Here is a 25,433-nt window from a genome sequence, read left to right as displayed (position 1 = left end):
CACACTGGGGCATGACCACAATTCTCAAGATGTTGGCACAATATGCACCCAAAGGACTATCAATGACCCAAGCTATATGTGCCTGTGTCTAACTTTAACAGTACAGTGGAACCTGTCTTGAAAGACCACCCCTTCTGCCAAAACATAATGGTCTCTCATGACAGGTGGTCTCTCATAACAGGTTATAACACTATATAATCTCTAAATCTGTACATGGAGAACCTGGTCTCTCGAGACAGGTGGTCTCTCATAGCAGTGGTCTCTCAAGACAGGTTTTACTGTATAGGATACATTATTTCACAACATAACCATGCTTTTTTTGAAAGCAAAGGGATAATCAAAGATGACATCATCAATCATCTTTCTGCCAAAATTTTATTTCAATATGGCTGAAGAAAAATACCAAAAGCAAAACCATAAGTGCTGCAAAAGGTCCTTGTGACCATCAAGCTAAAGGTTTGACTTTGGGTCAGCATGTGATACAACATCTAGTAACGATCAAGGTATAGGCTTGTAACAGAAATGGGTCACAAAAGTATATTTTAGCTGAACCTTTGAGCTAGAGACCAAACCATGGCATATGATACATTGTCTTTGAGCTAGAGACCAAACCATGGCATGTGATACATTGTCTTTGAGCTAGAGACCAAACCATGGCATGTGATACATTGTCTTGTCATGGTATTTACTAGCAGGTGGTTTAAGATTTTCTCTAGAAGTTAACAAGTTACAGCCCAGACATTCAAAAAGGTCAAAGGTTAACATTTTCCCTCATGATGGTCTGGATCTTTGAGGAAAAGACCTATGTTAAGCAAATTTATACTGACAAGTTATGATTTGGTTACCAAGTAAAAATCGCTGAGGTGTGAAAAGTCATGGCTCAAATGGATGGACAGATGGAAATAGAAATGAATGGATAATATGATATGCCCCCATAACATTTATGAGTACAAGTCAGAGCTTTGTGTTCCACAGTCTGAAAAGTTACACAACCTAAAATTTGTTCTTACCTTTCTGGAACTGTTTCTGACATTCATCGTCAAGCAGGGAATCCCAATGACTGGAAGTCAGGATCTGCTTGTAATAATCTGATACATTTATGTCATATGGCATTTCATTAGAAGGATAGGAATCATGATTTCCAAGAACTGGGTATATAGATGCATTAGGAAAGGTCTTCCGTATTTCATCTGTCACATTTCCAATGTTAATGTAGACCTTTTCAAGACTAATGTCTGCATCTTTGATATGTGGTATGCTGTCACTAAACGAAAGAAAAACAATGTTCTAGTTAGCAAGTTTGATCCAAAATTTAATTTTTAGTACATGCAAAGTGATTTTTGCCTATAATTTTCCTCTGTAATTATTATTATCACAACACTTTGTCCATCCATTCATATGGGCTTATGTCAATGGGGGTTGGTTTCGCTTTGAGTGTAAGATAAATGTTCCTTTGTCATTGCAGGGGCAGCCTAAGGTAGCTGCTTACCAGCAAGTTAAGAAAGCCACACCTGCATGAAATTGAAGGAAAGTGATTTATTTTCTGTAACATTATGAGTATTATACTCATTGTCATTCATCCACTCACATTCATTTCTTTCTTAACATCTGTAGAGGACACTTGTAGTTGTGTTCAGTTATAATTTGAGAGGATGATGAATTTATTTAAATTACTCACTGGAATTACAAATATCTCCTTGAGCTTAGTTAATCACTATTTTTTGATTATTGTATATTCATTTAAGGGCATCCTGAATTAAATCATTGTGATACATCAAGTTTGTTAGCACAACACCACATTTAAGACTGGCATTTCAGCACATTCAAGATTGGAATTCATTTGGAACACTGAATACATTTTGGACCTGTGATATAACTTTTAAGGTTATATGGGATTTAATTCACAATACTAAAGTTCTTTTAAATTTTCTCTTTGTATTCTAAAGCACTTTGTTTGGGTACATGCATCCTTTTCTTCAGCTAACTGACCTGGCTGCTTATAACACGGTTTTGGTCTATAACACGGTTGGGTTCTATGGCTCCCAACTACCGTGTTATAGCGGGGTCACACTGTATACATATATAACTTAGACCTATTTTACACTTTCATGTGCTTCTTTGCAAAGAAAATGGTTACATCTCATAACAACAGCCAATTTAATAATACCTTGGGGTTTGTGTGTGTGTGTGTGTGTGTGTGGGTGTGTCTTTTGGTGTGTGTTGAAGTAAGCAATCATATACATGTATGTAAAAATCAGGATAAAAGACATCTGTATGGTAATCCCCTGCAAACCAGGCAGATGGTATGTAGCGGAATAGAGAAATACATGAAATCCCGACAAATTACATTCAATAAAATAAAATAAAAACAAATTTATAGTTTTATGCTCAGAAATCATGTATGATATCTGTCTATCTTGCTAGCTATCTGCATATTTAATCTGCATTGTTTGCTAGTTTTTTTTAGTTCATTATATGCTATGGGTTAAATAAAACTGTAAAACTATTTTGTAGCTGTAAAACTGTATTTTGTAGCTTACATTGTCCAAAATCAAGTTCATTGTCTATCTGACCAGAATCACTATTTTGTTTTAAAATTCTGTAAACAACTAATATACTGCTAATATTTTCTCTATGAGTGTGGGTTTAATATTTGGATCATTATTAATGGAAGTAAACATACCACCAACCTCTAACTTCATCAGCAGCAACAGATCAAATTCTAAATTCACTGCACATCTTAAGACCACCTTCAATCCCATCCTATGGTTTACAGTCTCTGTCTCTATCACCTTCAATCCCATCCCATGGTTTACAGTCTCTATCTCTATCACCTTCAATCACATCCCATGGTTTACAGTCTCTATCTCTATCACCTTCAATCACATACCATGGTTTACAGTCTCTATCTTGAGCAGTAGAGGAGTTGCATGACAAACAAAACTCCTCAATTTCTATATATTTTATCATACTTGCAAAAGTTGCATCAAGTTGGAGGTTGACATAAAAACTAAACCTTCTGTGCACATCTACAAACCACCCCCAGTCATATTCCAAGGTTTCAAGTCCTTATCTTCAATGATGTCTGATGAGTTATGTAACATTATAAATACACACGTGCATGCACTTTCAGCATGGGCAAAGGGAAAGAAAATGTGGGGATAAAAAAGATCAGATTTTAATTGATTTTTAAAAATCTTTCTAAAGACAGCATTCCCTTTGCCAACATAAGGCAGGTTTTTTTTAAGACAAGTGATTTTTGCAAACTGCCAAGAAATCACTTTTACCTATATGTGCTTACCCCGTCCACAAAATGAAATCAGGATCAGGAGACAAATCTTTCATAGCCTGCACTGCTGATGCAACAAGTTTCCATGGAGCATCACAGAGATAGTTTCCAAACATCCCCAACTGGGTGAAGTTGGAGACTGAACCTTCATGGCACATTTTGGTGGGATCTCCATTGCTGGTATTGTAGCTAGCATCAAAGTGAAAATCACTGACTTGCCAGAAAACCCCTGCAAGTATTAAAAGTAAGGGTGAAATGATTCATTGATATATTGATGCATTGATACTTTTTGCCATACCAATACAAATGTTGATAAAAGAGGTGGAAAACTGATACATAATAATACTTATCGTATACAAGTAACTTTAATATTCAGCTGTCATGAATAATTATTAGTCACTTACCTTTTTTTAAACTGAGAATTTGTCTGAGAGAGATGTCACTGGCACAAGCATTCATTTTTGTCAATGAAAAAAGAAAACCTTTTAACAACACCTGCTCTCCTTCAATAAATTAAAACATGGTGACATGGTTCATAATCCCCCTCACCACCTCACCAATTCCATGCTAATTATCTTATCCAACTGCATGTACTGCATAAAGGAAACATTTCAAATGTGTTGCCCTGTGTACAGTGAAATACTTTATTCAACATTTAATAACATGAAGTTACTGTATGATTCAAATCTTGCCTAGAAACTGCATGCATAAGTGTTTATTAACTGATCTAAGCATATAAATAGATGTTATGTCTATGTGTGTGTTTGTGATTGGGATTTTAAACATAACTTTAACAATTTTTCAGTCATTTCACTATGATGTTTGCAGTGTGGAAGTTTATGGTGATGTCTAGCACTGGAGGCATCATGATGCAGACATGTAGCATCATGTCCCACCAGTCACATTATCCTGACACTAGGCCGACTAGTCCTAACACTAACCTCTTAATGCTGGGCGCCAGCGAGGCAGCTGTTAGTATCATTCTTATGTCTTTAATATGACTTGGCCAGGGTTTGAACACGCAACCTCTCACACCTGAGGCAGGTGCTCTGATACTAAGTCTATGTCTGTCTGTAATCTGCATACTCAAAATACAAACAATAGGTCAATACACATAAATGGACACCACATACCACTGACTGACCTTCTAAAGATGGACAGACCATCAAGTTAATATGTGTCTCAATAATGTACAGTATTGTAGGCCTAGCATAATGAATTGTATTGATATGCAACAAAGCTGCAGTTTCACCCCTAATTAGATGTGAGGCAAATTCATAGCTTCTGTCATATACAAGCATGCAAATAAAAGACTCAAAGGCATATTTTATACCCAGATTTATTTTTTAAATTTTGAGACATGAGGGGTGGTGGTTGGGGGAGGGTGTATACAATAGTTTGATTATATGCTTGCCTGCATGAATCAGTATTATATGTAAATGACTATGATCATAAAGCTGCTATGTCATAACAATGAGCTATACTTTTTGCTAGTGTGCCGAGCTTTCAAAGAGTTGCAACTCTATTAAGAAGTGAAGCAATCAAATGTCCAAATATTCTAAAGGAACACTTACATCTTTAGGATCTTCAGGCAAGGTTGTATAACAACTTGCAGCAAAACGACCTGCAGTTGTGCCATAATGCAGTCTTAACATTGAGTGACAGATGTGAACAAGAAACACTTACTAAACACTGATATTAATGGGAATGAAACCCTTAAAACAAATACATTATTTAAAGAAGTTTCAACATCCTAAAAGTTTATCAAAGATGAATAGCTGTTTATTTATATCATTACATAAAAATGTGGACACACAGACTTCAAGAAATGGTAATAGTACTACACTGTATTAGTTTGCCACATATAATACACGTAATGCCCACCATTATACATTATATAACACAATATATGTTTATTACAGCTGTATACTTGTAAGCCGAGTACAAATGCAAACTGCACAGACCCAGATCTGATGTTGCACAATGTACCAGAGGACTGGGTCTATGCAGTTTGTTTACGAGTAATTAGTAGAATCAACAACGTATACCCAGATCTGCTGGAACGTTAGTGCAATTAGGAGACAGACAATTTAGAGCAGATGATTATGAACTGACAACACAGAGACCGAAATTTAGAAACAGACATTTTGGAAATGGAACATTTCAAAGACAGACAATTCGGAGATTGTAAATAAAAATTCAGAGATGAAAATTCTGAATAAAAATACAAGGTGAATTAATAACACTTACATATAAATACACACTTCAACATTCATGAAGTAAAAAAAATTTGCTCTTTCTCAAGTGTCTAAACTTCATAATTATATCAGTAAGTAACAGTCTGTTTTTTTACGATAAGTGCATTTCATATTGTCTTTTCCTGTGCCTGCTAATGAATACGGCTCAACATAAAAAGGATTATGCCTTACTGAATAGACATTAAGACATTGCCTAATATGTTGTCCCTTCCAGAATTGTCCATTCTCCAAATTGTCTGCATCTGAATTGCCCCTTCTCCAAATTATCCACCTCTGAATTATCTTGAAATTATTGTCTGCACTTCAACTTGACTTAAAAGCAAGTATATTCATTAATCAAATCTTTCAAATATCCCTTTCATTTACCATCTTATTCTGAAGAGCTGAAATTGAAAGGCTGGAATACTTACAAAATGTAAATTAATAGTGGAGCTTTTTTTCTCAAGAGCTACATTTTCCAAAGTTATTCTGTGAATGATTAGTAAAAATTCAATAATTACATAAATTCAGAAAAGTAAATGGACATCATTCTGGAATGTAAAAGAAAGCATTGATGCCTATAATATATTCTGTTTAGCATATAGCCTAATAGTGTGTTCATACATGTACCTACTGATCATCCACTTAGGGCACAATCATTACAGGCACAAATTAGGGAATATTTTTCCTATAATGTATTATCTTCACTTAGAAAAATTCCATTTATTTAGCATTTCTCCTATGATGATTTTCTCTGCTGGTATTTTTGTTTTTGTAGGATGGCCAAAGATATTTGTGTCATACATTAAAAAAAATGAAATGGCTGTACCTAAATATGTTCCTGAGCCTGACTGCATGAAAAAAAAATACGTCCTGGACATAAACATAAATCAGACTTCAGTTATAAACAAAAAGTCCCTTAACTGACACTCTAATGGATGAAAAGAATTTCCAAGAATTCAAGATAAGACCATTTCTTCTTTGTAACTGTTAATTGTTGAGACCATCAAATATTCTTCAGCAATATCAAAATTTTCAAATTAGCTACTGTGGTGCATATACTGGTGTTAGCTCTGCACCATTTTGGTTTAGAACAAAGCAGACATCATCAGAAGTGTTTTGGTTAAAACCTGATGTCAAAATGATCAGCCATTCATGGGGAGTAGTGAGAAAAATACTTTTAAGAGAGTTGTTCTGGCATCCATATTGAATGTATTGTTACGAGTCTAGGCTCTTACAAAAAGTAACAGGAAAAAATTGAAAACAACAAGCTTTGAAAAATTTAACAAATAATTTATTTCTCTAGAATAAAAGTGAAAAAACGAGAAAAATAGTCCTAGTAATAAAAAGTCCTGAATGAAACTGAGTTCAAATCCCAATGAAATCTAAAATGGAAGATGATGATGTCTGTTGTAACCTGCAAAGTGCTGCAGTGTCAGTAGTCTCTAGCTGAATCACAGAAAATATTATTCCAGTTTTTTAATTCTGCATAAATTTTGATGAATGTCCTTGTCCAAGAATTAATTTAGAGCACTAGCATTTCCAGGGAAAACAATCACTTGAAATTCAATAATTTGAAGAAAATAAAATAATTAGCTCAAACTGGACACAACATAAAACACCCTGATGTCTCAAGTGTTAAGGCATGACTGACAATTCTTTCTCAATACATCAGTAATAAGTCTAACTAAGATGCAAAACAGAATACCAGATGGGGGTCAACCTTCTAGAAATGTAAGTTTGTTATATGATAAATACATATCACATAATCCAGGTATGACCTTGACTTAACTTAATCATTCTTACTCTGAGAATGAATTTTCTACCAGAAAAAGTTGTTTACTGAAACTGTCACTAGTTCTGAATCAAGGCCAGAAGCTAGATACAGTGTTTCTGTTATTAGGTGTTTACCAATGAATATTACAAAAGTAAACAATATTACATTACAATAACATATAGTGGAATAAAAAATTTAAAAAATCAAACATCAGAAAAGCAATTAAATTAAATCAAAGATACATAACAGTATGACTGGCACTATTTTCATTTAATACTAATTAAGTATCATAAAGCTATTGGTGAAAACACCATCTAGATAATGATCCATTTCGGGAAGAGCAGAGACAATAACATTTCCAAGTTATGACTTTCTATTCAGGAGTAACAAGATTTTCAAGATGGATGTCATGGCAGCTATATTGGAACAGACTGATACCATTTTCATTTGGGCCCAACCAGACATTATAAGGAGTCTTTTAGTGAAAACCATATGTTGATATGACCATGAACACATAAAGTGTAGTGATATCAAGATTTTCAAACTGCTGTGGTTGACATACTGGATGTCAACTTGGCACCACTTTCATTTAAGATCAAGTGGACATCATAAAAAGTCTCTTAGTGAAAACCCCATGTTGATATGACCATCCATTCAAAAGGAGTAACAATAACAACATTTTCAAGATGACTCCCATGGTGGCCATACTGAACATTATTAGATCAGCAAGATTTTCATTTAGGATCAACTAGACATCATAAGAAGTCTTGTACTGAAAATCCCATGTTGATATGACCATCTAAGTAGGAAGCACAGCAATTACAAGATTTTCATGTTGGTCACTGTCATGGCCATGTTTGATATCAGATCAGCACCATTTTCGTTTGAGACCAAATCATAAAAAGTCTATTCTGCTATGACCATCCATATAGGAGTAGTGATAAAAAGATTGTCAAGATGGTGGCAATAGTGGCCACACTGAATCTCACACTGGCACCTTTATCAACTAAGACCAACTTGATATCATAAGAAGTCTTTTAGTGAAAACCCATACATGCCAACCCCCTGAAAGGCATAAGCATAATTATTGCTAATATAAGTGGCAAAATAGTGTAATTTGGGCATAACATGTGTAGTCAATATAATACATGCCAGAATTACAATTTACAACAAGTATAATAAGGTACACTGTTATGACTAACCTGGTTCTGCAGCTGGTTAAAATTCTCAGGGCTCATATACATGTATGTAGGTAATACAGTAATACTAATAGTAAACAGGTAAAATAGAAATTTTAAAATACCAGTAGAATTGGGAGTTAACAATTTTAATCTTTTACACACACACACACACTTATCCAATGATAAGCCCATGTCATGTGATAACCCCATTGCCCCCCCACCAATATTTAGACAAAATTTTAGCAAATATTTAAAAAGGATATTTCTGTCTGGTTCTAAGCTCTCACACACAGACACTTTTTGGATAGATTTATCAGACTGGTGCCCTTCTTTTATTATTAAAGAAATACATAGCATACTTATGATAACAATACTTGGTTTAAAAAAGGAGGGTATCCCCATGAATTGATGAAAACTTTCTTCCAAACAAGTAAACACTATGCAGCAATACAATGAGCATACTCTACAGAGTTATCAGCTACATGTATGCTGATATCACGCATGCTGTACAAAGTTATCTTTATCAGGAACATGAATGTTGATATCAGACATGATGTACAAAACTATCAGGTATAAACATATTGCTATATAGAACACTGAACAAAGTTTGTTTGAAATCTGGACACTATAAGTGACTCATGCTTCAGCCTTCTTTCTTGCCTTTTCAATTGTTTAAGAAAACCAGATAGATATTGAGAAAGCCAACTATAGAAATATATACCACTAATACAATAACTATTACCACTAAAAACACTGTTGATACCCAGGACTTAAAATAAAGTTTCAACAATTTTTTTTAATTGTGTCATTCTAAAAATGAGTACTGCACTGAACTTTAATATTTGTATTGTTTTGGTCCTTTGTAACTTCACCCATCCCAGAATTCAGTAAAGATTAAATTTTTCTGTACATTTCTATGTCTAACCTGAATATTTCCACAACTCTGCAAAAACTATTCCTTCTTTCATCATCATTCCCTTAATGAACAAGAACAGGCTAAACAGCTAATATTTGTAACATAAATGTGTAATAGTAGACTTGGTACCCATCTACATGTTATTTCTTCTTCTTTCCCTTCCATGGTACAACTAAATGAATCACAAGTTTTTTGCCTCAAACCATCAAAGTTAATATAATACTTAAAATGCATTTATGTAATCAAGGTGTGACACTGAAAATAGATATTAACCTACAATATGAAAATCATGAAATATCCATGATTAACACAATGTGAATCAGTGCTGCACCTAGGATCCCAAAGAAGGGGCAGTGTGTCAGCCTGTCAAAAAACTTTTGGGACACACAAACTTTCTAAGAAATAAATTATGCTAGTAATTAATGCACCAGTAATGATATAAAACAAGAGATCATCTTTTTTGTTTTTGACAGTTTAGCCACCTTAACTTTTATCATCTACACTGCACTCTCACCTTTTCAGTGGACATTTGTATTATTGTTATAATACACATTTTATCAAGCTCATGTAACACATAATTTTTTTTTTACATTAATGAATATCTGGATCACCAGAAAAGCAGTATGAAATTTTCATTTCCAAATCTCATTTAACATTAATGTTCAATCATTATGGACCAGCATCTAATATAATTCCCATTTTTATGAACTACTTTTCTTTAAAAAGTTGTACTTCATTGAATACATGCAAAACGGTAAATTTCTGCAAAGTTATTCACCCAGAAATACAGGTACTTCTGTCCTATTTCAACCTACCAAAATCATGTTACACTAGTGGCTGTCAGTGACTTTGTACTGCAACTTGTGAGACTACTAAAACTTCTACATGTTGTATTAGCCAAAATATTTGTATTTTCAAAATGTAAATTAACAGCCATCTTTAAAATTTTATTGCTTTTAGTGACTATCCATTGCTTGAGCCAACACAGAAGTAAAGAGATTATTTTGTACTTTTCTCTGACAAAAAAACATGGCATGTGTGAGTACAGAAGTCAAAATTTGGGGAACAATGGAAAAATTTGCTTGAAAAGCAAAATTTCATGCTCATGGTACAATAAAGACTATTTATACAGCAACTGAAAAAATAGTCTGCTCACAACTTTTATATTATGCAATGATGTTTGTGGTATATTATGACTCTATAGTCTTAAACTAAGCAACAAAAAAGAGAGAGAGAGAGAGAGAGAATGCAGCAAGTTTTGTAAAATTTAACAAATAATTTATTTCCCTAGAATACAAAATGAAAATTTAAAAAGAACTAATAGTAATGCAAATTAAATCCCAAACAGTCCTAAAAGATTTATTACAAGTCCATATGTGTAAAGTTCCTACTGAATTTTAGTGGTATTCCAAGTAAGTTCCAATATTCAATGTGTTGACACGAATATAGTCTCAAATGTGGTAATGTATGTCAATAGCCTAGATTGTGGCCATGTGCTAAGAGTCTTTTGATGTATCAAAATATTATAATCCAAATATGTTCTTATGTTCTTGTCTGAACTTACTATAATTCCACATTAATATTCCAGTCCAAGAATATTACTGATGAGCACTTTGTATTTCCAGTGAATAATAATTTCAATAAATAAATCCACCCAAATGAAATACTAAACACAACAGTAAGAGTTAAATGCAAGAATGAGTAAAATTTCTAGAGTAAACAACATTATATAAAAGGCTAAGATACAAAGTCAAAAGTTCATTTATAGAATATTCTAAGCAGTCAACAAGACAAGGTCTATTACTAAAATAATAATAAAGAACATGGTAAACATCAGGCACTACAGGTTTATCCATGGGGAATACCAAAGTCCTAGACACAGGCCCAAAAAAACATATCTACCTCCATTGATAATGATCAAAATATGTAACCCACATACAGAAACATATTAACTAAGTATTGTTTGTTTACAAAATAAAAGTTACCAGTCAGGAATACAAGGAACTTGATTTTGGACAAGGTCAAGTCCAAATTACTAAAATAGATAACACTTAATCATGGAAAAGAAATACAAATTAAATATATAGTTAATCAAACAGGTTACAGAACAATCAAATGAAAATATGGTTACAACATCTAATAATAAACCATATCTTATCTACGTGGGGTCAGACAAGGGTAAACATTTAGGACAAGAAACAAATGCTTAACGCATGTGACTTAACAGGCTATAAAATAATCAAAATCATGAAGTTTATGAGTTCACATCTTGAATTTCTGTACATGACAAACATAAGAATGGAGACAGAAATCTTATACATATATATATATATATATATATATATATATATATATATATATATATATATATATATATATATATATATATATATATAATCAGCAGCTACAAAATTCAAATATCACATGTGGGTGAGAAAATTAAAAGACTTTTACTTCAGTCTGTAGTAGAACTATATTATTTGGACTTGAATGATGTTATTAATAGAAAATGTATTATCAGCATCAAACATGCATGCAAGATGTAGCAATAGCCAATTGGGGGAGAAGACTCTTCACAGTAAATATATCCAGGTGCCACTGTTCAGGGTATAATTTATGCATTAATACCATCCCTCTTATACCTTCTCTAGTATCAAAACTTGTGACTGGATATCAATGGTGAAACATGAGACATGAATCTAAATATACCTTAGATCCATTCTTGAATTTGAGGCTGGGGCAAAAGCAAAATATTTAGAAAATTGTACAACTAGTTATATGCAAGGAATATTGATAACTCCTATTTATTTTAATAACAGTAATACATAAATTAAGATCCTTTAACAAAAAAATAATTTACTTCACGGAGGAAGCAGTAATTGTAGAATCTTGCATGTGGGGTAATGCTGTGTCAAAACCGAAAGTGCATAGTTTCAAATGGCTTCCCCCATGTCAACCATGCATTTCATTTTTCACACTGAGAGTCTTGTATCAGCTTGATTTTAGTTGTCTTAATATTTGTCCTATAATTTCATTTTGACATTAGATGAATACCTTTCATGATCAATATATAAAGGCAAGGTACATCAGTTAGTAAACCTGCTCCTGAAAAATGGTACCTGGATATATTTGCTACTAAGATTAGTCTCCCCCTATTGATTATCACCATGCAAAAAGTGACTGATGATGCTATGGTACTTTCCTCTAGTACTACCACACACTGACTAGAAGCTGTAATTCTCTAAATACTACATCATTTATTTGAAAATAATAAATAACATCAGCATTTAAAAACATATTAACTAGTTTTATGCATTGTTGTAAATATCTTTGAAAGTTTGATTAACGTCTACTACTACTGTCATTAGGATGAATACTTTAGTTGAGCCAAGTATTTTTTTGTTGTTTACTTTAATTTTTCTAAAAACATTAAATTTTTTTTGAAGGAAAAAGTCGGGAATTAATGTTTGCTGTGCATGAGCAATGACACCAAACTGAGCATAATAAAGTGTAAAACTGTTCTATACATTGTTGTAAATATGTATGATGAAGGGGGCAGAGGTGATGCAAGTTTCAAAATTCTTGAGACTGTGCTTCAAAAATATGTACCATGTCGGACAATTCTGCGCATCAGGTAATTCTGCGCAATGACACATCATTTCTGTACACACTGGATCACGTCTTATTTTGGGTCAAAAATCCATTTTGTATCAAGAAAGAATGAATGCAATTTAATTAAGTTAAGTGATATTCATAAAGTGTATAAAAATATCCCTCAATTTGACTTGAAATGCATTTGAAAATGTGATTTCTAAATGTCAACATGAAGACCCACTCCATGACCTTCTTGAACCTGTAACCCATAAAATCCTATTTACTATGTATATTTTAGAATCATACAAATAAATACATTATTTAAAAGATGGAAATGTTTACTTTAAAATAAAAGTCTGCATCTTAATCCAAGTTTCCAATTTTGCAGAAAGTTGTCCCACACGTACAAAATCGTCTGCTACGCAACGTGTCAACTTGCCGCTAGAACGGCATTCTCAAGAAATTCACAGGCGTATAGTCTGTTTCTACATTTTGTAATAATTCTTTCACATAAACATCACATTGTAAACACGTTACATCCTATTCATTGTTGTTTCTCTTCACATAATAGCTTATTTTTTTTTATAAAATGTTGAACTGTGCTAAGTTTTTTACAAGATCGGTTTAGTTTGCTTAATATCTCTTGCCATTTATTGGCATTGTTATGTTGAATATTGTAAAACTAGCTAAAAACCTGACCTAATTACTCGACTGAAATGCTGACAGAAACAGTCGAAAGTAATGTATTTCATTTCTATAGCCTGTGTGTCCAAAATTAATATTATTTTGAACAGAATATTCTGGTGACAATTGCCTCTTTTCAAATGGTAAGCATTGAAGCATTTTATTTTCATCAATCGTCGAATTTGGTAAGGGTTTTGATTCAATATTGGAGACGGAAACCTTAGGTGCGCAGATATGCCCGACAGCATTGTAAATAAAGGAAGGAAATGAAAACTTAGAAAGAAAAAGAAAAAAAAGCATTTAGCAGATTTTATGGGGAGAAATTTAGCACTGATGAGAATTTTGGAACAAGAATTTTAAGTGGTTCTGAAAAACGTAATAGATGAAAACATTGAAAATTTGCCAAAATCAAATAGAACGCCACACTACGCAAAATAGTTCATTTTTTGCATTCTATTTTGCATAGCGATTTTTTTTCATAGTTAAAAATTTAAAACATTATTGGTGACCCTTAAACAATGTTTCTGTACTAATATTAATAAACAATGAAAAGAGAACAAACATTCTGGTCTAGTCCATCTCTTTTCACATGAACGTAACAATACCAAGTTAGTGTACACTGCAAATGTTACTGTTAAAATCAAGTATATATTGTCATCAAAAATCAAATTCATACTCGTGTTTCCTCGAGCACCGTCCACACCAAACCCTCTGCCAACAGCACAGAAACAGAAAATAATAACTGTAATATCCTTCATGATTTAGACATTACGGTAGCGTACAAATTATACACAAAATTATAAACCTTAACTTCTCTTCTACTCAGTTCGAAGTGCAACAACTGGATAGTATCATAATAAAGTTTTATGGCTTCTTTTTAATCGAGAGTCACACAGGGGACTCAACTCCTCCATGAACTAACAAGAAAGTCAAATGTTAAATTTATCGAACTCTTTGTACGAAATTGCGGCCGTACAAAACAGCAATTCTCGTACTACCATTAGAGTCAACGTGCACTTGATAACCGCTTAATTATATTAAGAACAAAGAGTTGCTATAATACGAGAATGGACAACGTACAACATCATGATTCAAAGCCCCAATGAAAAACGTTAAAAAAATGAATAAGGATGCGACGGAAGATTTATAATGTACATGCGTTGGAAATCAATTTTCATTTCTTAACTTCCATTACCTTAAACCAGAAGAAACACATATTTCAAATATATGTTTCTTCAGGTTTAAACATATGCTATTGCCATAAAGGGATACAAATGCATTCGGGCTACAAGTTCTCACAACTTAGAAAAAGCCCTTCCCCTACAATCGATACGAAATTTACACAGAGATCGTCAGTACATTAATTCGATTTCATACATTCATAAGAAAAGGTACATGATTCAGGCAATATGGTTGAGGGAGAGACAGAGTGTTAATACATGAATCAATTAATGGAAAATTAACATGTAAAGTCAATGGCAAATCAACAAAAAATAATATCCATAAAGCCATTATTTATAGATCTTTTCAAAACTTTTATACTGTTAAATTCCTACAAGATCTGAAACAGATTCCATGGAATACAGTCCATATCTTTGAAGATATTGATGATGTTCTAGATACTTGGGCAAATCTGTTCATCAGTATAGTGAACAAACATGCCCCTTTAAAAACACACAGGATAAAGAAAGACCACCAGCCAGGATGGATCTCCCCAGAAAATTTGAAGCAATAAAGCAAAGAGACCAACTGAAATCAGTAAGAAATCAAACTGAATATAGAGTTTGGAGGAATAAAGTTAATAAAAGGATACGTCAAGCCAAACAAGCGCTCTACAAAAAAGTGCCGGATGGAAACCCAAATATCCCAAAAGCTATCTGGAAAGTGTTTTCAGGGTTTGGTGCAGGCAAATGTAAGAGTAAAACTGAAATTTTCTCCCTCAGTCTTGACGGCATTTATACTGATAATCCAAATGACATCTCTAATACTTTCAACGACTTTTTTTCAAATTGCTGAAAAACTTAAAGAACCCAGAACTCCATCTCATCATCTGGAACTCAAACATTTTTGTGCTAAAAAACTATCAAACAATATAAAGTTTGAAATTCCTGAAATGAGTCCAGAATTTGTGTTGAAATATATTAAAACAATGGATGATTGTAAAGCTACAGGACTTGATATGACTGGACCAAGGCTACTAAAGGTTGCTGCACCTGCAATTGTAGAGAGCATAGCTTTCATTTGCAATGAAAGTATTAGGTCTAATAAATTTCCACAAACATGGAAAACTGCCAAGATTATACCATTGCATAAAGCAGGAACAAAAGATGATGTAAATAACTACAGACCCATCTCTATCCTTCCAAGGAAAGTATCACTTTATATCATGTCGAAGAAAACGAAGGAAAACGCTCATTTGCCCAAATCATGTTGAATAGCTCGGGTGAAATAATGGCACAACGACCATGTTTACCCAAGACCGGGTACTTGGCAGAACCCTCCCGCTACTAAGATAATATTTATGACAATAGAACATATATGAAACACGTGGATGTCGTTCGTGAAGGTATGATCCTAAAGAATTACGAAGAATAACCAGAATTTGTACTGGCCGACGAATTTGGAAATGTCATCATTGCTGCCTACGTGACGACCCACCCTCCCTTAAAATTGCGTGAAGCCTTGGAACTGATAAGAGATCGTGACCTGTACTTGACACGGACAGTTGCATCTACGTTTATCACAATCGTTGATGGATCGCACCTATTTGTCAGAAACGGAAAAATTGTAACGGTATGGTCAAACCATGCAACAACTTAAACTCTTTCGCCAGTAAGCTTTAGAGGAAACAGCTAAATTGAGACAGAAAGATTTCAAGACCATTTCATCACCAACACAACCCAAGTGGTTAAGACAGACGCGGCCACACGAATGCCAGGGGAAGAAGTCTTTCAAACGTAGTCGGCTCCCATGCCTAGTAAGATTCAGCATTTTTGTTGACCCCTTCCTCCATTTTCAACGAGAAAAACTCAAAGCTTGGGTTAAAAAGATGATGTCGACTCTTCTTCGATAGAAGTGAAAAAAAAAAAAGAAAGGAAGCCAGAAGTGAAAAAAGAAAGCAAGAAAAAAGCGATCCCATTGCCACAGCCACTACCACTGTCACCCTTGGCTCCTACTCATGTGGCATGTCGGAAACGTCAAGCAGTTTCCAAATCACACGAAACCAAGAGTAGCATCAGTGAACAATTGGTGACAGATTGAAGAGAACCTTCATAGATAACCTTTCAGCCAGCTGCCCATTATGCGGGTTATAAAGGAGTTTCAAAATGGTATCGTACTGCCAAAACCCAAGGAAAAGTGTATGTTTACCCAAGGTACAACCAAGCTTACAGGAAAAAACCACTTACACGCTATATAAACCAATTCTATGAAACGTTCCATAAGTCCTACCGAAGTGGAGGAAATCTATCATCATTGGCAAGCCGATATATCCGATATCTCTCATTGGCCACGTACAATCGCGGCTGCAAATATTTGTTTTGTGTATTCGACGTTTCCAAATTTGCTTGCATGGTACCTTTAACATCCAAGGAGAACTCGGTGTTATAGCGAGCCTTAAAATTTGTGTTCAAACAAAGTGGTCATGACCCTCTTCGATGGCAAGCAGACAAAGGTACCTAATTTTTTAACCAAGCTTTCGAGAAGGATTTGAAGAAAAGATACATCCAGTTTTAAAACACAGGGAATCCCAAAACCAAAGCCACCGTCGTGGAATATTTTCAACACACTTTAAAAGAACGCATGTGGAATATTGTATGCATCAACACACCCTCAAGTACATTGACGTCTTACCACGTCTGGTCAAAGGTTATGATCAATCCTACCATCGAAGCATCGGATGCGTACCCGATGAAGTGACTCCCGACAGCGAAGTGACTGAGATTGGGTGCGCACTGGAAAAACTAAACGCATCTTCGACAAAGTTTATTTATCGAACTGAACTACCGAATTGTTCCATGTCACTGGAAGAGTGCGTGGACGCCATCCTCCCATCAATAAACTGGAAGACATGAACGGCGAAGTGTTAAAAGGAACTTTCTATTTGGCCCAGTTACAGCGAGTGACCATAAAAGAGGACATGTGCGACATCGAAATCATGCTCGATCGAACGCCAAGCCAAGGAAAAGAAAACGCGTTGGAAAGGATACCCCCACCCTCGAGTTTTGATTCTTGGATCGACGATTCGCAAGTGTCATCCACTATAAAAAGAAGTGACCATCATGCCGTTAATCACAGCAGCAGCGACACCTTCTTATTAAATTTCTTCTCTTCAACATCTACAAAAGCAACCGCTGTGGTTGTGGTGCGGAGAATGTGTGTCTAAAACGCAAATCGTCTTCTTCTGCCAAATATTTGTAGTGTATTGTGTCATAGGTGCCGCCATCGCCAATTTGAGTTTGCAGCAAGATGACAAACAATTGTGGACCATTTTATGCAGCAGTTGCATCGGTTGCCTTCTACCCAATCCTTTCTGAACTATTCCAGTAACAAAGGGAGCCTTGCGGCCAACGCATGTCACCCCCAGAATATCAGCAACAGTCCTATTTTCGAACCTATTTTGACCTCGAGTAACTCCTCGGAAAGCAGAGCCCTCGAGTTGCGAATAACCAGCTTTACTGAACTTTACTCAGTGACGGTTTCAAGGACGTGTTTCCCAACAATTGGATCACGAAGCACATTGGGAGGTCGCTTTTGTAGAAATCATTCGTCCCACACAAGCCCAGAATGCCATAGGAAATCCAACAAACAAGTGCAGGAACACTTGGATACAAATGATCCTGGTTTTTACGAATACAAAAGACCAGTGCCATCATGAACATTCCTACAGGCTATTATTTTAGTGCTCAACATTTGGTGGAAACGATTGACGTTCGACTCGAAGTTTGGCAAAGCCCTAGGCTAAAATAAATACAGCCTAGTAATGGTGTACCATAAAATAGCCCAACATCTGCATATGAACTTGTCGGATGTCAAAACGTTGTTCAACACGTCTTCTCCCACTTTGTCTGAGATATTCTGGGTGGGCACCTCAAATGGCCCCGAATTCCATAGATATCAAGAACAACAACGATCGATTTTACAAGTATTTTCCTTACCATTAGAATTGAACGAAGGATTTAATTTGATCTTTGCGTACTTTGATGTGGCTGATTACATCGTGGTGGGAAACATAACCGCACCGTTACTGAGAGTCATTCCTTTCAAAGTGGATTATGCCCTAGCTTCTTACGATGAGGGTGGAAACACATATGAATTTGTACATCCTCATTATTTGCATGTCAGTAAGTCGTATTTCGACAGTGTCAACATTGGTATAAAAGGATATCTGGGATAAAATATTCCATTCTCGAAAGGAAAAAGACACGGTCAAAATGTATTATCGAAAAATATTCTCTAGCGACTTATAAGTCAAATATCGAGGAGTCGCCCGACAACAAGGACATGGTTAAGGATTTATGCTCAAATTTGCGTTTCGGTAGATGTCCCCATCTTAAAACCGATATTGACACGAGAAATTGCACACTTTGAAAGATACCGCGTTGACGCAAGGGAAATACTTTTTTTCAAAATGCCATCATCAACAAGGAAAATCCCAAAGAAGCCTTCTGGAAAGCAAGCAAAATCGTGTTGCTTCAATTTGGAAAGACCTTTAGGCTTCCCGAGACACTCCTATAAATGCACTGCACGATGCCGACCAAGCCATTCCTTCATCATTCACGCCATAGCAAGGACATGGACTGAAAGACAAATCAGAAAGAGATGCTGACGCACTGCCAAAGCTCATAAACACGTTGGGAGAAAGACTAAGGAAAATAGAACAGCCATATACACCTAGATTGTTGCGAAAGCTATATTTCAGAACTGGATGTGAGTAGTGAATGGGGGCACCCTACGGACAATGGGAATTAGCATTAAAAACACCCTTGGGGCACTCTACGGACAATGGAAATTTAACATGGAGAAAAATCGTGGGGCACTGTACGGACAAGGGGATTTAACATGGCAATAAATCGTGGGTCACTCTACGGACAAGGGGAATTTAACATGGGAATAAATCGTGGGTCACTCTACGGACAAGGGGAATTTAACATGGGATTTTTTTTTTAAAAAATTTTTAAAAAATTTTTTTAAAAAAAGGGGTAGGCAATTCAAAGACTATCTCTTTTCGAGAAATATGGCTGGCCCTAAAAAGGGCCTTTGGGTTTTTTCTTCTTCTTTTTAACTTCTTAACTTCTTCCACCATCCTCTTATTTTATCCATCATTCCTTTCTTCTTTTTCTTTTCTGTTTCCGGCAGCCAGTCCGGGTGGCCCATGGCCCTGAACTTCTCTTGGATTTTCATCCAGTTTGTGTTCAGTTTTTCAAATTCATCCCTTTTTTCTATTTTCTTCTTCTTTTCTTTCTTTATACCATCTATCTTTAATCTTCTTGACTTCTACCTCCATCACTTTTCTCATCAACTCCTCTCCTTTCCTCAGTCTTTCCTGGCCTCTCTTCACATAAGAGCACTCTGTTCCATGTGACATTTTTTCAAGAAAGCACCTGACTTTGCTTGCATTGTCAAGTGCTTCCTTTAGGCTTCCCACTCTGACATAGGTGGGATTTATCATACCTCTCAATCTTTTTTCCTCCTCTTCAATCATTCCTGCTATCACTTCTTTGGCTATGTTTAGACATTTAGCGTAGTCCAGGTACTCTGCTATCTTCCATTCTTTTTCCAGTCTCTCCACTACATAGATACCATCTATTATCCAGTTGTATATATGTACCAAATTGTTGAACAAGTCACTTGCAACCACCATCTTCGTTTTTATTATTCCGTAGAATGGTTCGAACGACGAACGTGGTGGGTTATTATAGTGAAAGCGCGGACGTGATGGAAAACATCCCCCTAAAAAACATAAAATGGATCTTACCTAGATCATGACCCAACAACGCGCGAACGTGAAGGAAAACATCCCACTTTTCTCATTTCATATAATATAACCCAAACTATACTCTCCACATACGCTAAGAAACAATAAAGAAACCCATAATCTACTATTCACACAAACTTACTTTATTAGTTACTAACACACAATCACATACACTTCCACTATTAATAAAGAGTTAGTGTTTATTTTCACACTACTCTACCTACACACATTGGCAAATCGATCGTTATTTCTTTTCTAGAGTATTGGGTAGCCCTGAAAAGGGCTGTTTTGTTTGGAACTTCATGGACACCTGGTTAATGGTGGCACCTTCCAGGCCTGGCGCCACATACACATCTTATCCCCCAGTTACTTTTTACCTTTTGGGGGGAGAGAGCAGAGGCAGGATATGTCGCTTCAGAATCCCAATTTTCGCTCTCTGGGATTTTGAAATTTCTTCTCTCCTTTTCCTCCTCCTCTTCTTTGTTTCTTCTTTCCTCTTTATATCTTCTTTCTTCTTCTTCTTTATATCTTCTCTCCTCCTCTTCTTTGTTTCTTCTTTCCTCCTCTCTTATCCTTCCCTCCTCGACAATGGCTTCCGCGGCCAGTTCATTTAATATGCGCCCGGCATATTCCAGATGCACACGAAGCTCCAACAGTTTCTCAAGTCTCGTGTTCATTTTTTGGTGTTGATCAATCAACAAGGGTAGCTGGACTGCCGAACGAGTTTCAATTTATACTGAAAGCGCGGACGTGAAGGAAAACATCCCCCTAAAAACATAAAATTCATCTTACCTAGATCATTAACCAGAACAACGCGGACCTAAAAGAAACACTCACTCACTTTTTATGCTACCCATTACTTCAATAGACTATCCACATACGCAAAGCAATCCAATCTAACCCAAAATATACACCTCAAACAGCCCCAAAAAACAAACATCATTTTAATCTACTATCCACACCAACCTACTTTATCACTTACAAACACACAAACACATACCCTCACAATATCTTAATAAAGAGTTAGTGTTTATTTTCACACTACTCTACCTACACATTGGCAAATGGATCGTTATTTCTTTTCTAGAGTATTGGGTAGCCCTGAAAAGGGCTGTTTTTTGTTTTTTTTTGCTATGGCATTCTTTTTAGTTTCTAAGAATGCGATGTCCTCTGAGGATAGACTTTCTGGCAATAGGTCTGCTTCTTCGGAAAGAGAAGAAGAATTCTTTGGTGTCGATACGACAATCGACAAAGCCTCTGTCAGCTTCAGGTTGTTGCTGCTGCTGTTGTTGTTGCTGCTGCTGTTGCTGCTGTCTCTGAAGTCTGTACTTCTCTGTCCATTCTTCTTTCTCCCTGTTCATTTCTTCTCTGAAGAGCTCTTCTATCAGGTCTTCAGTGATTTTTAACATTCTCACGTTCTCTATTTCTTCTGGTTTCGGTATCAGACTGTGTCTGACCCTATGCAGATTCACGTAGGCTTCGTTGAGCTTAGCTAGTTTGGAGCACATCTTCGTAGGAGGATGAGTCGACAATGGATGGTTAGACTGGGAACAACCCGGTTCTTAAAGTTAAAGCGCGGACGTGAAGGAAAACATCCCCCACACGGTTTTCGAACCGCAACGTTCATGAGAGGGATAGTAAGAAATGAAAGAGCATCAATCCAACATTCTTATAGCTAAACTAAAGACAAAGGCATTTTTTCTAAACACAACATTTTTTATTCAAAAAATCACTTAACACTAAACAACATCAACATTTTTAACAGTAATCCAACATGATAACATGAAACAATTTTTTCTAATCACAAACATTTTTTTCTTCAAATACAATTTACTTTAAACAAGGCTGACAACGTTGTGAATGAAATTGTGATTTCCACTGTTGGAAATCATTAGGCCATTGATGGACACTACGTTTCCTAGCTTGAGACAAAAGATAAGCATAATGGTCACAAAACCATCGATCTACTTTCACATCGTTTCTAGCAGAAGAACGAGGATCAAAATGAGTCACTAAATGTTCTAAGGAATAGCCCAGGCTGCGATGATGCAGAAAATACACACAGTACTGTCCACACACCAAGGAATCTGTGCCTTGTAATTTCACGTTATTGAATCGGGTGGTTTGAGCATTTCTTCTCATAAAGTCGATGATATCGTCTTCCAAAGGGGGCAATCCGTACGAATCGAAATATTCCACACAGCCTTCTTGAGGAAAGTAGACGGCTACCCAGTGGGTTCCTGGGAGATGACTTTCGTCCGTGTTGATCACGTAAGCTTGATGGTCTTTAGGTTTGCGATGAGGGAGTTCATCTTTAGCACAGACGACGGGATTCCAAGAAGCTGTATACGAACTGTGGTTCAAAAGGTAATAAAGTTCCCAGGTATCCATTATTTTCTGTGTTGTTTTTTTCTTCTTCTTCACAGGTAATAATAAGTTGTCAATTCGATCCTGACTTTTTGCTTGAAAATGTCTGACGAATAAACGGTTATTCGTTCTGTTTCCTCACTCTGATTCAGGAGAGCTTCGATACGATGGATCTCTTGAGTGGTTAATGGTGGACAAGAATGTTCACGCAAGTCTTTATACCACTGGTGCAACACGTCTTTGTTTGAGATGAGACTCCAAGCTTCGTCCAGATACTCGTCCAATTTTTCTTCTTGACTCAACATCAGGCATTTATCGTGTTGAATTTGACTGGGATGATCGTTTTGACATCCATAGCAATTTTTCTTGATCAATTCCGTCATTTTTTCGACCAAGTGTTTGGCAAAACAGGAGACTAAATGGGCTTCTTGTTCTGGCCATCTTGACTTCATCATGACAATTTCTTCGTCTTTGTCTTGGGATTCTCCTTCCACGGTCTCCTCACATTCCATCTCCAAAGTTTCTTCACTAGGTAAAGAGGGATAACAGTCTTCCATGGCTTTCTAGTAATCTAGAATGATTTCTCTCAAACTGTTGATTTCTATCGTATTGTCAAATTCTGCATACAGGATGACGTTCAACGTTGGATCAGCAGGGTCTCGATTTGCAAACTGAATTTCCACACGAATCTGTCCAGATTTTATAGGGTGGAAATGTCCCTCGTCGCTGCCTTGGTCTGGAGTGAAATCGAAAGCCCACAAAGCGTAGCCTCCTGCATAATCCTCGTACGTAATACCGTGACTGGTATTGGTTCCTAACTGTCCGGTGGCTTCGTACAGGGACAAGTACGATCTCAAGTAATTGTTCTGGGCAAAGTTAGGCTCAAAGGGTCGTGTACACAAGGTCTTGCCGTCGCGACTGACTTCGATTTTGGACACGCTAGAGTGTCGAAACTCAAAAGGATTTTCGTTGTGAAGTCCATTGAAAGCTGAATTCCTGACGATACCAACGATCAAACGCTTGGGTAACTGTCCTTGGAACAGATGATCTTCTATCATGGATCGCTGTCCAACAGGAATGGTGAACGTTTTCACTTCCACACGTCGTATGGGATACTTGGCGGTCGTTCTGCTCAACGTCTGACTGATGTCGTTTCCCACTTTAGGTAACACTTCCACACGGCGTACGTAAAGTCTGGCTTCTTGGATAACAGTTTTGTATTCGTTGGCATGGGCCATCAAATGGAAAGCGGCAGTGCTACGATTCAGTCTCAGGCGAATATCAACTCCGTTCAGTAAATACTTTTCTTGTAACCACATGTCCAAATGCAAACGATCCATCAGTTCTAAACTACGTCCTTGCAGAATTTTAGTTCTACGTGTGTTAAACCCCACATTGTGAGGATTGTCATCTTCTGTCAGGGCTGTGTCGCTAAACGTGCCTGCACCTGCCGTGTCAGGTTTCCATACCACGCAAGCATCCAGATGAGTATTCTTGGCTTCTTTTCCGTAGGTCAAGAGATTTTCCAAGTAGGCACGATATGGGTAAGTATCCATGCTGCTGCTGACCAGTTTGTTATTCAAGTACAAGTCCACTTCGCTGAACAAGGAATGCATGAAATTGTTGACGGGCGCTACCCTATCATTGGCTCCAGGATTGGTGTTGTCAGTTTTGATCACTTTGACTTTCAAATACAGGTAACTGCTATTCAGATCGATGTAATCTTCGGGTTGTCCTTTGATTTCGAACTCGATGGGAGCGGAATCCGTCAAAGAGGAGACGGGATGAAATTCCACCCACTGGGATTCTTGCATCGTCATCATGGTGGGGGGCATGGCAAACATATCCAGTTCCGTCTTGGAACAAGCACATGACTCTCGGTGCATCATTTTTTCTGTGTCTCAATAATCGAAAACGTCTAAGTCTCGAACGGTTCTTCTTTTCTTGGCTTTTCTAGCTTGAAGTCTGGTGAAAGGGTGTTTTCTTCGTCGTCTCTTTCTGCCTTGTCCTTGCTGAATGCCTGACTCGGTAGCGTGCAGGGCATTTATAGGTGTGTCTCGTCGGCCTAAAATGTCTTTACCCGTTTGCAGCAGGACATTTTTGCCTGCCCTCATGAAGGCTTCTTTAGGGTTTTGTTTGTCGATGATGACATTTTGGAGAAATTCTTTGCCTTGCGTCAGTGCCGCATCTTTCAAGGCGTGCAATCCGCGTGTCACCATCGGTTTCAACACCGGGGCCACCGAACGAAAGGCCGATTTTAACATGTCTCCTAAACCGTGTCCTCGCTGTCGTGCAACCCCTTGGTACACTGGATACATGACTTACTTACGAATCGTGAGAGAACCGTTTTCGAAACTGGAGTTTCACCGTGACTTTTCCTTTGGTAAATGGAATATTTTGTCCCAGATCTCC

The 25,433-nt window shown here is 36.4% G+C and overlaps 1 protein-coding gene across 2 annotated transcripts in view; it reads right to left on the bottom strand.

Annotated features, from left to right (window-relative positions):
* Positions 1-14,534, bottom strand: part of LOC149806889 (acid sphingomyelinase-like phosphodiesterase 3b) — a 43,065-nt gene extending 28,531 nt beyond the window's left edge. For both annotated transcript variants that reach the window (XM_089959157.1, XM_089959165.1), the window contains exons 1-3: positions 14,355-14,534; positions 3,302-3,518; positions 1,011-1,264 (exon numbers count right to left, since the gene is read on the bottom strand). In XM_089959157.1, the coding sequence (XP_089815283.1) occupies positions 1,011-1,264; positions 3,302-3,518; positions 14,355-14,436 (553 nt within the window). In that variant the 5' untranslated portion in view covers positions 14,437-14,534. The remainder of the gene's footprint in view (positions 1-1,010; positions 1,265-3,301; positions 3,519-14,354) is intronic.
* Between the last annotated feature and the right edge of the window lie 10,899 nt (positions 14,535-25,433).

Source organism: Sinohyriopsis cumingii, chromosome 1 (assembly GCF_028554795.1).
Source record: "Sinohyriopsis cumingii isolate HCF-2022 chromosome 1, ASM2855479v2, whole genome shotgun sequence".
Classification (NCBI taxonomy): Eukaryota; Metazoa; Mollusca; class Bivalvia; order Unionida; family Unionidae; genus Sinohyriopsis; species Sinohyriopsis cumingii.
The sequence above is the reverse complement of the archived record's forward strand: the minus strand, read 5'-3'. Positions and strand labels throughout refer to the sequence as shown.